The 15,803-nt window shown below is 43.7% G+C and overlaps 1 protein-coding gene across 3 annotated transcripts in view; it reads left to right on the top strand.

Moving 5' to 3' along the window:
- The window catches only part of SAMD12 (sterile alpha motif domain containing 12), a 480,276-nt gene that overhangs the window by 454,884 nt on the left and 9,589 nt on the right, over positions 1-15,803 (top strand). Inside the window, exon 6 of one of the 3 annotated variants that reach the window (XM_088844767.1) lies at positions 9,729-9,814. The exons of the other annotated variants lie outside the window; for them this stretch is intronic. Within the exon in view, the coding sequence (XP_088700893.1) occupies positions 9,729-9,781 (53 nt within the window). The 3' untranslated portion in view covers positions 9,782-9,814. The remainder of the gene's footprint in view (positions 1-9,728; positions 9,815-15,803) is intronic. 3 annotated transcript variants of the gene reach the window in all.

Genomic DNA, 15,803 nt, shown 5'->3' with positions numbered 1-15,803 from the left:
CAATTTCATATTTTTTTTGCAAAGCAGTAATCATGAGCTTTGCACTGCCTCAAGGAAGATGCCACAAGTAGATGAAGGTGTGTTGCTTTTATTACTAGGATGCATGCAAAAGGAATGCCTGTCATACATAAAGCTTGCACCTAAAAGTACAGAAATTGTCAGGTTCTTCAGAGAAAATGAAAGAAATACCAAAGAAACAAAATATCATGCATTGTTCAGGACTGTCAAAAAAAAAAGCATTATCTCCTAGTTCTATGAGCAGTGTTTTCTTCTCCTTCCTTTGTCCACGATGTATGCTTAGTCGCTCAGTCGTGTCTGCCTCTTTGCAACCCCATGGTCTGTAGCCTGCCAGGCTCCTGGGTCCATGGGATTCTCCAGGCAAGAATATTGGAGTGGGTTGCCATGCCCTCCTCCAGGGGAGCTTCCCGACCCAGGGATTGAACCCAGGTCTCTGTCATTGCAGGCAGATTCTTTACTGTCTGAACTACCAGGGAAGCCCATGAATACTGGAGTGGGTAGCCTGTCCCTTCTCCAGGGGATCTTTCCAACCCATCAATCAAATCAGAGTCCCCTGCATTGCAGGCAGATTCTTTACCAGCTAAGCTAGCAGGGAAGCCCTTGTCCATGATACATTAAAAAAAAATTGCATGTTGGATTCAATGAAATATAGTAGTTCTCACAAAACCACCTGTAAACCACACATGAATTCCCTCCTTTTACAGATGAAGGAACTGTGGCTTAGAGAGGTTAAATAACTTGACCAGTCTTAAGACTAGTGAGTAGAAGAATCACTGATGTTCATTACCCCACAGTGATTCCTTAAAATTGTAGAGCAACACAGGTAGGTAGTTCTGGAAAGATACTAAATGTGTGATGACAGCCATTCCACTGCCATCTCCAGTACACTTCACAAACATGAATGCAGTGCCACTTCAGTGCCCTGCAAACCAAACGCCCTACTCTCTAGAGAGAGAGCTTTTCACAGGGCTGGGCCCCTGCCCAGGATCCCCGCACAGTCCTGTTGCGAAGAATGACTAATAAAAAAGCTCATTTGTGCAGAGAGTTTTATAAGGGTTCACATTTCCTGGTGACTCCATCGATAAAGAATCTGCCTGTGGTGCAGAAGACCTGGGTTCAATCCCTGGGTCAAGAAGATTCCCTGGAGAAGGGAATGGCTACCCACTCCAGTATTCTTGCCTGGGAAACCCCATATAGAGCACTCTGACAGGCTACAGACCTTGGGATCACATAGAGTCAAACACGACTTAATGACTAAGCCACCACCAATAAACAATCAGAAATTAATGCTCTGAAATAGTGACTTTTACAAAACAATTTCCCAACTCTTAAATTCTCCAACAGTTAACTATGCCTAGAATGTGGGGCAGATACCACTTACCCAAACTATCATTTTAAGGCAGTACATCAAGTATCCCTTGGCACCTTACAGGCAAGAGCTATGGATTGGGCCCCTGCTTGCTCACTGACCCTAAGGAGACATGGGAAGCTTTCTCTATCCCATCCTATCTGGGCCAGCTCCTTGTGGGGCTACCATAAAGGTCAACAAGGGCCTGCCGCCCTCTTCTGTATTTCCACTGAAGAGACAGAGGGAAAGCAGTTTAAGGGCCCCTCCTACCCTAATGAGAGAGACCCCATCACTTCTATGACAGCCTTTCATTAGGTGTCACTGTCACATAACTTCAGTTCAGTCCAGTCCCTCAGTTGTGTCCAACTCTTTGCAACCCCATGCTCTGCAGCACACCAAGCTTCCCTGTCTATCACCAACTCCCAGAAGCTTACTCCCGGAGCTCATCACCATCGAGTCGGTGATGCCATCCAACCATCTCATCCTCTGTCATCCCCTTCTCCTCCCACCTTCAATCTTTCCCAGCATCAGGGTCTTTTCAAATGAGTCAGTTCTTTGCATCAGGTGGCCAAAGTATTGGAGTTTCAGCTTGAGCATCAGTCCTTTCAATGAATATTCAGGACTGATTTCCTTTAGGATGGACTGGTTTGATCTCCTTGCAGTCCAAGGGACTCTCAAGAGTCTTCTCCAACACCACAGTTCAAAAGCATCAATTCTTCAGTGCTCAGCTTTCTTTATAGTCCAACTCTCACATCCATACATGACTACTGGAAAAACCATAGCTTTGACTAGACAGACCTTTGTTGGCAAAGTAATGTCTTTGCTTTTTAATATGTTGTCTAGGTTGGTTTTTTCCAAGGAGCAAGCATCTTTTAATTTCATGGTTGCAGTCACCATCTGCAGTGATTTTGGAGCCCAAAAAAATAAGGTCTGTCACTGTTTCCATTGTTTCCCCATCTATTTGCCATGAAGTGATGGGACCAGATGAGATGATCTTAGTTTTCTGAATGTTGAGTTTTGAGCCAACTTTTTCACTCCTCTTTCACTTTCATCAAGAGGCTCTTTAGTTCTTCTTCACTTTCTGCCATGAGGGTGGTGTCATCTGCATATCTGAGGTTATTTATATTTCTCCCGGCAATCTTAATTCCAGCTTGTGCTTCATCCAGCCCAGCATTTCACATGATGTATTCTGCATATAAGTTAAATAAGCAGAGTGACAATATACAGCCTTGACGTACTCCTTTCCCAGTTTGGAACCAGTCTGTTGTTCCATGTCCAGTTCTAACTGTTGCTTTTGACCTGCATACAGATTTCTCAGGAGGCAAGTAAGGTGGTCTGGGATTCCCATCTCTTGAAGAATGTTCCACAGTTTGTTGTGATCCACACAGTCAAAGGCTTTGGCGTAGTCAATAAAGCAGAAGTAGATGTTTTTCTGGAACTCTCTTGTTTGTTCAGTGATCCAGCGGATGTTGGCAATTTGATCTCTGGTTCTTCTGCCTTTCTAAATCCAGCTTGAATATCTGGAATTTCATAGTTCATGTACTGTTAAAGCCTCTCTTGGAGAATTTTGAGCATTACTTTGCTAGCGTGTGAGATGAGTACAATTGTGTGGTAGTTTGAACATTCTGTGGCATTGCCTTTCTTTGGGCTTAGAATGAAAACTGACCTTTTCCAGTCCTGTGGTCACTGCTGAGTGTTCCAAATTTGCTCGCATAATGAGTGCAGCACTTTCATAGCATCATCGTTTAGCATTTCAAATAGCTCAACTGGAATTCCATCACCTCCACTAGCTTTGTTCATAGTGATGCTTCCTAAGGTCCACTTGACTTCCCATTCCAGGATGTCTGGCTCTAGGTAAGTGATCACACCATTGTTGTTATCTGGGTCATGAAGATCTTTTTTGTACAGTTCTTCTGTGTATTCTTGCTACCTCTTCTTAATATCTTCTGCTTCTGTGAGGTCCATACCATTTCTGTCCTTTATTGTGCCCATCTTTGCGTGAAATGTTCCCTTGGTATCTCTAATTTTCTTGACGAGATCTCTAGTCTTTCCTATTCTGTTGTTTTCCTCTATATCTTTGCATTGATCACTGAGGAGGTCTTTCTTATTTCTCCTTGCTTTTCTTTGAAACTCTGCATTCAAATGGGCATATCTTTTCTTTTCTCCTTTGCCTTTCGCTTCGCTTCTTTTCTCAGCTATTTGTGAGGCCTCCTCAGACAACCATTTTGCCTTTTTGCATTTCTTTTTCTTGGGGATGGTCTTGATCACTTTCTCCTGTACAGTGTCATGAACCTCCATCCATAGTTCTCAGGCACTCTGTCTATCAGATCTAATCCCTTGAATTTAATTGTCACTTCTATTGTATAATCATAAGGGATTTGATTTAGATCATACCTGAATGGTCTAGTGGTTTTCCCTACTTTCTTCAATTTAAGTCTGAATTTTGCAAATTGCGTGCCCAGGACCTTTTAAAGGAGGTCACCATTATCATCATTACCTCCACCATAGTTTGGTCTTGAGTCAAACAATAGGGAGGGAACACAGCCCCGCCTTCCAACAGAAAATTGAATTAAATGTTTCCTGAGCATGACCCTGCCCATCAGAACAACACCCAGTTTTCCCCTCAGTCACTCTCTCCCATCAGGAAACTTCTATAAGCCTCTTATCCTTATCCATCAGAGGGCATACAGAATAAAAACCACAGTCACAGAAAACTAATCAAACTGATCACATGGACCACAGCCTTGTCTAACTCAATGAAATTATGAGCCATCCCATTTAGGGCCACCCTAGATGGATGGGTCATGGTGGAGAGTTCTGACAAAATGTGGTCCACTGGAAAAGGAAATAGAAAACCATTTCAGTATTCTTTCTTTGAGAACCCCATGAACAGTATGAAAAGGCAAAAAGATAGGACATTGGAAAACGAACTCCCCACATCAGCAGGTGCTCAGTATGCTACTGGAGAACAGTGGAGAACTAAGTCCAGAAAGAAAGAGACGGAGCCAAAGCAAAACCAACACCCAGTTGTGAATGTGACTGGTGATGGAAGTCAAGTTCAATGCTGTAAAGAGCAATATTGCATAGGAACCTCGAATGTTAGATTCATGAATCAAGGTATTTTGGAAGTGGTTAAACAGGAGATGACAAGAGTGAACATTGACATTTTAGCAGTCAGTGAACTAAAGTGGACTGGAATGGGTGAATTTAACTCAGATGACCATTATATTTACTACTATGGGCAAGAATCCCTTAGAAGAAATGGAGTAGCATGCATAGTCAACAAAAGAGTCCAAAATGCAGTATTCGATGCAGTCTCGAAAACAACAGAATAATCTGTTTGTTTCCAAGGCAAACCATTCAGTATGACAGTAATCCAAGTCTATGCCCCAACCAGTAATGCTGAAGAAGCTGAAGTGAATGGTTCTATGAAGACCTACAAGACCTTCTAGGACTAACACCCCCAAAATATGTCATTTTCATTGTAGGGGACTGGAATGCAAAAGTAGGAAGTCAAGAGATACCTGGAGTAATAGGCAGATTCAGCCTTGGAGTACAGAATGAAGCAGGGCAAAGGGTAACAGAGTTTTGCCAAGAGAATGCGCTGGTCATAATAAACACCGTCTTCCAACAACACAAGAGAAGACTCTACACATGGACACCACCAGATGGTCAATACTGAAATCAGAGTGATTATTTTCTTTGTAGCCCAAGATGGAGAAGCTCTATCAGTCAGCAGAAACAAGACCAGGAGCTAATTGTGGCTCAGATCAGTTCAATTCACTCGCTCAGCCGTGTCTGACTCTTTGCGACCCCATGAACTGTAGCATGCCAGGCCTCCCTGTCCATCACCAACTGCCAAGTCTACCCAAACCCATGTCCATTGAGTCAGTGATGCCATCCAACCATCTCATCCTCTGTCATCCGTTTCTCCTCCCACCTTCAATCTTTCCCAGCATCACGGTCTTTTCAAATGAGTCAGCTCTTCGCATCAGGTAGCCAAAGTATTGGAGTTTCAACTTCAACATCAGCCCTTCCAATGAACACCCAGGACTGATCTCATTTAGGATAGACTGGTTGGAACTCCTTGCAGTCCAAGGGACTCTCTAGAGTCTTCTCCAACACCACAGTTCAAAAGCATCGATTCTTTGGCGATCAGCTTTCTTCACAGTCCAACTCTCACATCCATACATGACTACTGGAAAAACCATAGCCTTGACTAGACGGACCTTTGTTGGCAAAGTACTGTCTCTGCTTTTTAATATGCTGTCTAGGTTGGTGATAACTTTCCTCCCAAGGAGTAAGCGTCTTTTAATTTCATGACTGCAATCACCATCTGCAGTGATTTTGGAGCCCCCCAAAATAAAGTCAGCCACTGTGTCCACTGTTACCCCATCTATTTCCCATGAAGTGATGGAACCGGATGCCATGATATTAGTTTTTGGAATGTTCGGCTTTAAACCAACTTTTTCACTCTCCTCTTTCACTTTCATCAAGAGGCTCTTTAGTTTTTCTTCACTTCGTGCCATGAGGGTGATATCATCTGCATATCTCAGATCATGAACTCTTATTGCCAAATTCAGAGTTAAATTGAAGAAAATAGGGAAAACCACTAGACCACCGTCACATAGTTGCTTAATTTAGAGACTGCTGAGTGCTCAGGGCCAAACAAAGATGCATAAAATACAAGCCCTTCACATGTGAAGTTTCCCTAAGCAGGAGGGCGGGTGAATCTTGGGCAGAATTCCCAGCCATGTCTGTTAAGAGTGATGAGCACCCTTCCTTCTGTAGCGTTATCCAGGATGTTATATGATAGTGGTCTTCCTGTGTACAGACCTCTCCATAGACTGGAAGCTTCCTGAGGGCGGTGACAAGGATTATTCATCTTTACGTCTCTGGTGTCTCGCAGAGTGCCTGGTACAGCATCCAAAAGTGATGTTCATTCCTTTTGTTTGTGCATTCAACAAAATCTTGCAGAGGTTCTGGACGGGGAGAGAGATGCTTTATGAGAATATGTAAGGCCACGTTGAGGTGGCCTGAGAGCTTGCCCAATGAGAACAGGAGAATCGGGGCAGGAGGATGAGGAAAGAAGGAAGGACCTTATAAACCAAGGAAGGGCATGATGGGACAAATTCCATCGGTTACTATGCCTGGAATTGGGGTGGATACGTCTGGAAGAATGGGCTAAAGTGTAATTTAAAGGGCCTGGAATATTGGGCCAAGTGTTCTTCTTGAATTGGTGCCATTAAACAGACTCCCCTTGCTCTCCTCAGAACACTCAGGAGGTGGTATTGCTCTGGCGGAGACCAGGGAATCAGGGTCCAGGGGGCTTCTCTTTTAGAAAAATGTGCTCGGGATTTGTCTTCCATCTCGCAAATGATATAGAGTGAATGCCGCATAAATACCAGCAGACTCCAGATCTTATCTGTGATGCTGATGATATTTCCTTAGGGAGGAGGCAGTGCATGATAACCAAGAGTCTAGGGTACCAGCTTCCATCCTGGTTCCATCCATTATCATCAGTGTGACCCAACCACTGTGCCTTAGTTTTCTGGATTGATAATGGAGTTAGCAAAGTGGAGTTGATAATCACATCACCTCAAAGGTGGTAAAAGTTTTAAAGGAAATGATGCTCAGAAACCTATGAGAACAGTACTTCCTGGCAGGTAGGTGTTCCACAAAGGTTAACTACAATCATCTCTTCTTTTCTCTGGACCTTGGTTTCCTCATCCAAAGGGAGATAATACATGTTCCAGACCATTTCTCCTGGGCCCTGACAGAATAAAATACGATTAAGTGCATGAAAGCAATTTGGAAGTCAAGCTCTGCATAGCGGCAGGGTGGAGATAAGGCTGTTAATTAGGATGTCCTTGGGTGAAACGTAATCCCAAGAGCCTGGACAGGAAGGTGGGGTGTTCACGTATTTTCAGGCTGTTGGTTACAGGTGGGTGTGCGTGAATGACTTCTCTAGATGAAATATGTCAAGATAAGGGCTCTAGTGTTTGACTGGTCCGAGATGGAATAAAGATGGAAACAGGGAAATTTACTAAGCAAGAAATAAATAGGGTTGCAGCCCTACAGCCTTGTAAGCCATATAATTTCAAACATCATAGTCTCAGACATCTGGGCTCTATTACCTGAAATCCCATTAAACCTTCAGTTTCATAATTCTGTGTAGAACTTGGGAAATTGCAAGATTCTGCTGATGGCCACCAGCCAGTTCAAGCAATTAATCACAAGGGTCCCCGAGCAGGATTGCAACTCACGCCAAGTAGATTCTTTAAGGGGAAACTGTGTACACAAAAGAAATAGCCCCATCCACACAGTTTCGTAGCAACATGCTTTGTAGCTCTGCCAACCCAGAGAAATTATCTGTTATCATTAAGACATCCAAGTCTCATAACTTTTTCCTCAATGGAAATTAGTACTCACCAGCCCAAGGAAGATCCTCAAAGCTCGTTACCTGTAATGTAGACTGTAACATGCCCAGAGCCAACAAGTCCAGTTCAAACTAAATGAAACCCTACTCTTTACCCACCCTCAGCATTTTCTCATTTGAGGGAACTCAACATGAACTGAGCTGTCTTTCCTTTTGAACTTTTCTAGAATGCCTGGACTGTTTGCATTTGCCCGTATGTTCCAGGCCAAAGGGCCAAAACTCACAGCAGTGAAGTAACCTTGGAGCCTCTCTTCAGAATCCTGCTAGACATACCCCAGGGTGAAAGGGCCCATTGCAAAGGAACTATTTCTCCTAAGACTTCTTGCTTGGATTTGCCAACTTGAAAGAGTTTATATAAACAAGATAATCTTCTATACTTTAGAGCATTTATAAAGCCTTTCCTAATTACTGTTTTGTTTAGAGAGAGACTCTGGGAACATGATGGAGAGCAGAGGGGATCCTTGAGCCCTCCCTTCAGACAGAAAGGGGAGAGGGTGGCAGTCAGAATAAAATTTATGATATGGGTGAAAGTATTGTGACTTCACCTTGCTTTTTAGGTTTCTTCTTTCTGAAATCCTTTATACTATATCTCTCAGTCTCCGTTTCTAATGCTACAAAGCAGCCGTCTAGTTTAGTAGCCACTAGGTACATGTGACCATTTAAATTCAAATGAGTTGGGACTTCCCTGGTAGTCCAGTGGTTAAGACTGTACTTTCAATGCAGGGAGTGAGGGTTCAATACCTGCTTGGGGAAGTAAGATTCTACATGCCTTGTGGCCAAAACATTTTAAAAATTAAAGTAGATATTTGCAGAGTCTTTAAAAGAAAGAAAAAGAAAGTAGATTTAAATGAATTAAAATTAATTTTATGGAGACACTAGCCACATGTCAAGTGCTCAGAGTAGTCACATGTGGTTAATGGCTGCCATACTGGATAAAGCTGTGGTGCTGGAGAAGACTCTTGAGAGTCCCTCGGACAGCAAGGAGGTCAAACCAGTCAATTCTAAAGGAAATCAACCCTGAATATTCATTGGAAGGACTGATGCTGAAACTGAAGCTCCAATATTTTTTGGCCACCTGATGTGAAGAGCCAACTCACTGGAAAAGACCTTGATGCTGGGGAAGATTGAGGGCAGGAGGAGAAGGGGACGACAGAAGAAGAGGTGGTTGGATGGCATCACCAACTCAATGAACATGAGTTTGCGCAAACTCCAGGAGATAGTGAAGGACAGGGAAGTGCTGCATGGATGGGTGTGCTGCAGTCTATGGGGTTGCAAAGAGTCTGACATAACTGAGAGACTGAACAACAAAGAACATTTCTATCATTGCAGAAGCTCCTTTGGATGGTGCTGCCCTAGATGAAGAACCTCAACAGCCTTGCTACTCAAAGTGGGGGGCACAAACCCGCAGTACTTGTATCACCTGAGAACTTGTTAGATGTGCATGATTGCATGATCTGCATTTTAACAAGATACCCAGGTGACTCCTAGGCACATTAAAATTTGAGACGCACTGTTCTAAAATACCCTTCCCGTCTAAGAGTCTGTATAGTGAAATCCGTCATTGTCCTTGGCACAATTCGTTCTTATTTATGTAGCTTGTGTCCCCTTGTGACCTAGAGGGTGGGATGGAGTGGGAACTGGCAGGAAGGTTCAGGAGGGAGGAGCGTATGTATACCTGTGGCTGATTCATGTTGACATATGGCAGAAACCAACACAATAGTGTAAATAAATTATCCTTCAATTAAAAACAACAACAAAAAAAAGATTTACTCTTTGCCCAAAGAAGCTTGGGGTTAGGAGCAGTGATGCTTAAAGAATGGTCCTCAGATGGGTGATGTGGGCGTGCCCTGCAAGCTTGTTAGAAATGTATATTTACAAACCCACTCCAGACGTAATAAATCAGATTTTTCTTTTTCCACTCAGGGCCCCAAATCTGGGTTTTACCATGCTCTCCAGGGAATTTCCAAGCACAGTGAAGTTGGAGAAGCATTAGGCAGACACATCATCAGGTGATTCTAATGCAGCATGATAAGTATAATGAGACAGGAAACTCTCCAAGTCCTGTACCCCCCAAGGCGGCGAGGGAGGGGGGCATCTTAGTAAATGTTCAATGGAACAAATGTTGCTCGTCTGCTTAATTAAGTAGCTGATGCATGAATAGGCTTGTAGAAACTAAACAATACTGGGATGATGGACCTGGGGCTTTGAATGGATTGGATGGCTTGCTCAGGTCTTGCCTCTCCTGTCTGCCTCACTCCAAAACCCAGTATTTGGATCACTGCACTATATTATATCCAGGACTCTTTGTATTTTATTTCATGAAGTGAGCAAGACTATAAAGCAAATTTCCCCCACAGTCTGCACACTTTTCTCTGTCTGGAAGACAAATAACTACTATTTAAGTACTGAGGAGAAGATGTAGGGACGCCCATGGATTTGTGCCAAGCTGTTTTCGTGAGAATCACCAAGCCGCTTGTTAAATGGAGAGATTTCTAGCCCTCCCCTGGGCACTCTGAATGAGGGGAAATGGAGAGAGGCTGGACAAAATAAAAACTGTAAGAAGCTCCTTGAGATGAGTCAGATGCAGTCAGGTTTGAAAACCTCAGACTAAAATGGCCAGGTTCTTAAAACCCTGGAATTCAGAGACTCAGCTTAACCCACAGGAACCAGAGCTGTTTTCTGAGAGATGTTTAAGCCTCATCATGTAGACTAGCAGTTTGATTTGTAGTAGAGCGGGAAGGGGATGAATACAGTGTCAGTGGGATGTTGTTTTCCCTTAGTGCTGAGGAAAAGGAAAGGGGCAGCTTGTGCACAAGTGCATTCTGTGTGTGTGTGTGTGTGTGTGTGTGTGTGTCTAATCTCACTCATCTCAGGAAACCGCAAACTCTGTACAGAGAGGCAGCAACCCAAGCTGATCATGACAGCAAAGCCAGCACCAGGAAGACTCCCCTTACAGTATCCAGAGTCCTTCACATTCTAACTCAAACAATAAAATTGAGGGCTGAAAGGATAGAAGATGGAAATCAAGGCCTTCCTACCCCACCTGGGTGTAAATGATCACCGAAAGGTCTTCCCATGGGGCTTTGTGCCCTCATGTATCTTCTTAGCACTTGTGGCGTCAACAGGATCTGAGGGTCGTAGCCTGGCCTGAAGGCTGCAGCTTCTCTAAGGTCCTTTATGTCCCCAAGCCTGCCTCTTTATCTGTAAAGGGAGGTCACGGGATCTACCTCCTCAAGTTGCTGCAAAATGGAACAGGCTCTTATCATAATGCTTGACACAGACTACTTAGTTAAGGATAGTTTTTACTGCTGGGATCATTGTGGTCTATAGACTCTGAGTTAGTTGATGTTATCCAGAGAAACAGGACCAATAGGAGATATTGGTCTCCAATAGAAGATATATCTGTATATATTTCTATAGACCCATCTATCTAGAGAGAGAGGGAGAGATAATAGAGAGAGATAGTAAAGAGATAGATATTGCAAAGAATGGCTCATACAATTTTGGAGGCTGAGAAAGCCAAGGATCTGTAGTCAGCTAGCTGGAGACCCAGAAGAGCTGATGGTGTAAATTCCAGTTCAAGTTCAAGTGCAAAGGCAGGAAAAGACAGATATCCCAACTCAAAAGCAGGCATGGAGAATGAATTCTCCCTGAAGCAGCCTTTTATTCTCCTCAGGTCTTCAACTGACTGGATGGGGACCTCCCACATTCGGGAGAGCAACTTGCTTGACTCAGTCTACTGATTCAAATGTTAATCTCATCCAGAAACACCCTCCCAGACACACCTGGAATAATGTTTAATCAACTATCTGGCCACCCCATAGCCCAGTCACGTTGACACATAAAATTAACCATCACAGAGTCATTGTGGATTCCAGTTTACAAAGGGTTTTGAGAAGTTACTGACTAGTTTATGTGTGTCATCTGTTTTATTGCCCTGAACCCAAGTCCTCTGCGCTCCTGATACTCATCTTGTCTGAGATTCTGACCTCCATCTTCATCCAGTCAGAGGTAGCACTGGTTTCTTCATCACATTCTCGGGAGGCGAACATCCCCCTCCTCAAACCATCAAGAGGGCTGGTAGTGGCAGAAATGAAACCAGTGGAGCTGAGAACACATGTGACTTCTCCCACCAGAGGGCTGGTGAGCAGAGTTGAGTTTTATTGCCACATAAATCCTTCTTTGTCCTTCTTTTATCTCCTAACTCCTTCCATACCTACTGATTAATTAATTGAGCATACCTGTTTAAAACATCCCATCTTGATTCTTATAATAGTATGCCTGTGAGGGTTCTAAAAGTTAGAAATGATTTAGTATCAGAGGTTTTGATTACACTGAATATAAAATCAAATAAAATGAGCAAACGATGAAGAGAAGAGGGGAGTGAGGTTTGAAATTAGCCTTATTTCCTGTACACACAAGAGGCACACTCAAGTTGGTTTTTATCTTGGCCTATTTTGGGAGTGATATATTTGACTCACAACCAGGAATAGAAGATAAACAAGGACCTGTACCCTCTAACCCAGCCTCAGCACTATTGACATTTTGAGCTGGATAATTCTTTGAAGTGAGGGTCTGTCCTATATATCCCAGGATGTTTAGCAGGGTCCCTGGCTTCTACCCATTAGATGTCGGTAGTATGACAACCAGAAATGTCTCCTGTTGTTGCCAGATGGGAGAAAAATTGTACCCAGTTGAGAACCACTGCTCTAGGACAGCTTTAGACTGTGAGACAGAAATGTCCTTTCTCTAGGTCAGACCTCTTATTTAGGGCTCTTTATGTGTAGGGTTCATATTTGATGAGTATTTTTTTATACAGACACAGCTGCCTGCTTTGTCTCCCGCATTCCTGTTGGAGTTTAGCAGCTCCCTTTCCTAATACATGTTTCCCATTGAGTCAGGGAAGCATCGTGGTGAGAACAGATCTGCTTTCCAGTCTCAGCTCTGGGCACTTCAGCAGGACGGCTGTGACAAGTTAGTGAACCTAGCCTCATTTTTACTAGGTGTGTTGTGAGGATAAGGCAATTCAGCCCTCGAAGACGGCAGTGGTGACTCAATGAACGCCTATAAAATCTTAGGTGGCCATCATAGCTGCTCAATGAATATTAGTTCTGCTTCTTGTGTGTGTGTGTGTGTGTGTGTGTGTGTGTGTGTGTGTGTGATTTTATTTATTTATTTAGGCTTCCCAGGTGGCGCTAGTGGTAAAAAACCTACCTGCCAATGCAGAGGACCTAAGAGATGAGGGTTCAGTCCCCAGGTCAGGAAGATCCCTATTTATTTGTTTTTGGCTAAGCTCGATGGACACGAGTTTGCCTGAACTCCGGGAGTTGGTGATGGACAGGGAGGCCTGGCATGCTGTGATTCATGGGGTCGCAAAGAGTCGGACACGACTGAGCGACTGACCTGAACTGAAGCTGGGTCTTCATTGCTATGAAGGCTTTTCTCTAGTTGCAGCTAGCAGGGGCTACTTTCCAGTTGCACTGCACCAGCTTCTGATTGTGGTGGCTTCTCTTGTTGCTGATCACAGGCTCTAGGGTAAGCAGGCTTCAGTAGTTGCAGCACATGGACTCAGTCAGTAATTGCAGCTCCCAGGCGCTAGAGCACAGGCTCGGTAGTTGTGGCACACGGGCTTAGTTGCTCCAAGGCATATGGGATTATCCAGAACTAGGGATTGAACCCGTGTCTCCTGCGTTGGCAGGTGAATTTTTTACCACTGAGCCACCAGGGAAGCCCAGTTCTGCTTCATATTGATTGTTGTGGAGGCAACTCTGGGTCTCCCTCCTTTGGACAGTACATCTCACACCTGCTATGAATTGTCGAAATGCATTCAGGCTCACCCCGAAGTCTTCAAACATGAGTCATAGGAGAGACACTTAGATAGAAGATATGGCCCTTCTGGAAGGACACTGAATGGAAGACACTGAACAACGCTTTTAAGAGACGAAGTCTTCTTTCTTCTCCAACCCATGAGGACGGGGCTGCCCACACACACCATCTTTTCTTTTTTCCCCAAATACTCCCTTGTGGCTGGAGTAGGGGGAGGTGACACTGGACACTCTCAGTCCCAGGCATGTTCTTAAATCCTCTCCAGGCTGGCCTTTGTCTCCAGGGCCAGCTTCTTCCTGCCTTTCAAGTGTCTGTTGTAAACTGTCCTTATCACAGAACTGTCTGTTGGCATCAGCACTAATCTGCGTGAGAGGGGAAGCCAGCTGCATTCACTGTGGCCTTGGCAGGTGAGGGGAATGTTACCCATCACTGGACGGGGGGGCAAAGGCTTGGCCTCGGGGCTGTGTTGTTTCTGCTTCCTGACCCCTAGCTGTGACACTAGTACACTGACCTAATTGTATCTCTAGTTTCTCTAGGGAATTTTGAGAAGTCTCAGTAGTAATAATAATAAGTACCCATCACTTAGCAGATATTGACTGTTCGCCAAACACCATGCAAAGAACTTTTTCTGTGAACCCATTTCCACATTACATCAACCCCGTGAGGTGGGAACCATGATTACCGTTTTAAAGGTGAGGATGTTGAGGTTTGGAGAAACTCATGTGTTCAATATCCTATAGTTGCCAAGTGATAAGCCTGGGATATCAACCAGATCTGCCTGATTCAGTAACTCATGCTCTTCAATCACTGGATTCTGATGTGGCCCTGCTCATGCTGGACTCTGAAGCTATTGCACTAAGGAAGGGAATAGCTCCCAGGATGCCTAAACCATTCAATAGTAATGTTGAAAAAAAGACTTAAGAGCTTCTTACTGCTCACTAGTTGCAAACCCACACATGGTCATTTCTGGGATGCACATGTTCCTTGAGTAGTCCTTATGTGCATGCGTGCGTGCTCAGTCGTGTCCTACTCTTTGCAACTCCATGACTGTAGCCCACCAGGCCCCTCTGTCCATGGAATTCTCCAGGCAAGAATACTGGAGTGGGTTGCTATGCCCTCCTCCAGGGGATCTTCCCCACCCAGGGATCGAACCCGCATCTCCTGCATTGGCAGGCGGATTCTTTACTGCGCCACCTGGGAGGCCCAAGTAGTCCTTAGATTCGAGAAAGAAACAGGCACAATTCCCACTCATTTGCAGCCCCAGCTACAGGATTAAGTCTCCAGTAAAATTAGATATTGAATTAAGCCCTAAAAAAGAGAAAAACCTCTCCTTCTCCAACATCACTTTCTTCTTCATTATTTCACAACCATTTGTTAAGCATGTTCTCTGTATGTGGCACAGAACTTTGCATTAGGAAGACACACAATAAGATGTGGTAGCACCCTCAAAAATTTAGGAGGAGAGATAGAGGCATTAAATTTATGTTATTCTTAATAATCTCCTTCAAGGTCATACATTTTCCAGAGCTGATTTTAGCAAAAGTCTGAGTGATACTATGTAATGTCAGATTCCTAGAAATCTGTTATTCCAGCTGCGCATGTGTGCTTGCTTGCATGTTAAGTCGCTTCAGTTGTGTCCGACTTTTTGAGACCTCATGGGCTGTAGCCCACCATGCTTCTCCATCCATGGGATTCTCCAGGCAAGAATACTGGAGCAGTTTGCCATTTCCTCCTGTGCATTCCAGCTATACAGTTCCTTTATGGGTTGGATTGGATAAAAGATTTTTACTTGCATCAGTTTCTAACCCCCTTTAATAGTACTAGAATGTTGTCTCTTAATCGAATTATAAATATTTATTTTCTTAGTAGTATTAGTGAATGAAAATAACTGTGGATGCTTCAGTTAGCCAAGGCTTATGGATCAAAGCAGCACCCTTGTAAACTGAATTTTTTGTTTGTTTTTTTGTAAAACATCATGACAACAATAAATAAAAGTCTTAAAGCCTTCACTTTTCCCTACATTTCTTTTCTATACATATGTGTAAGTTTTTTTTTAACTTTTTATTTTGAAGTAGAGTTGATTAACAACGTGGCATTTTCAGGTGTACAGCAAAGTGATTCAGTGATACATATACTTATATCTGTTATGTTGTTTGGTTTTTTCAAATTCTT

Source organism: Moschus berezovskii, chromosome 16 (assembly GCF_049115385.1).
Source record: "Moschus berezovskii isolate FMDL1 chromosome 16, NW_MosBer_1.0, whole genome shotgun sequence".
Classification (NCBI taxonomy): Eukaryota; Metazoa; Chordata; class Mammalia; order Artiodactyla; family Moschidae; genus Moschus; species Moschus berezovskii.
The sequence above is the reverse complement of the archived record's forward strand: the minus strand, read 5'-3'. Positions and strand labels throughout refer to the sequence as shown.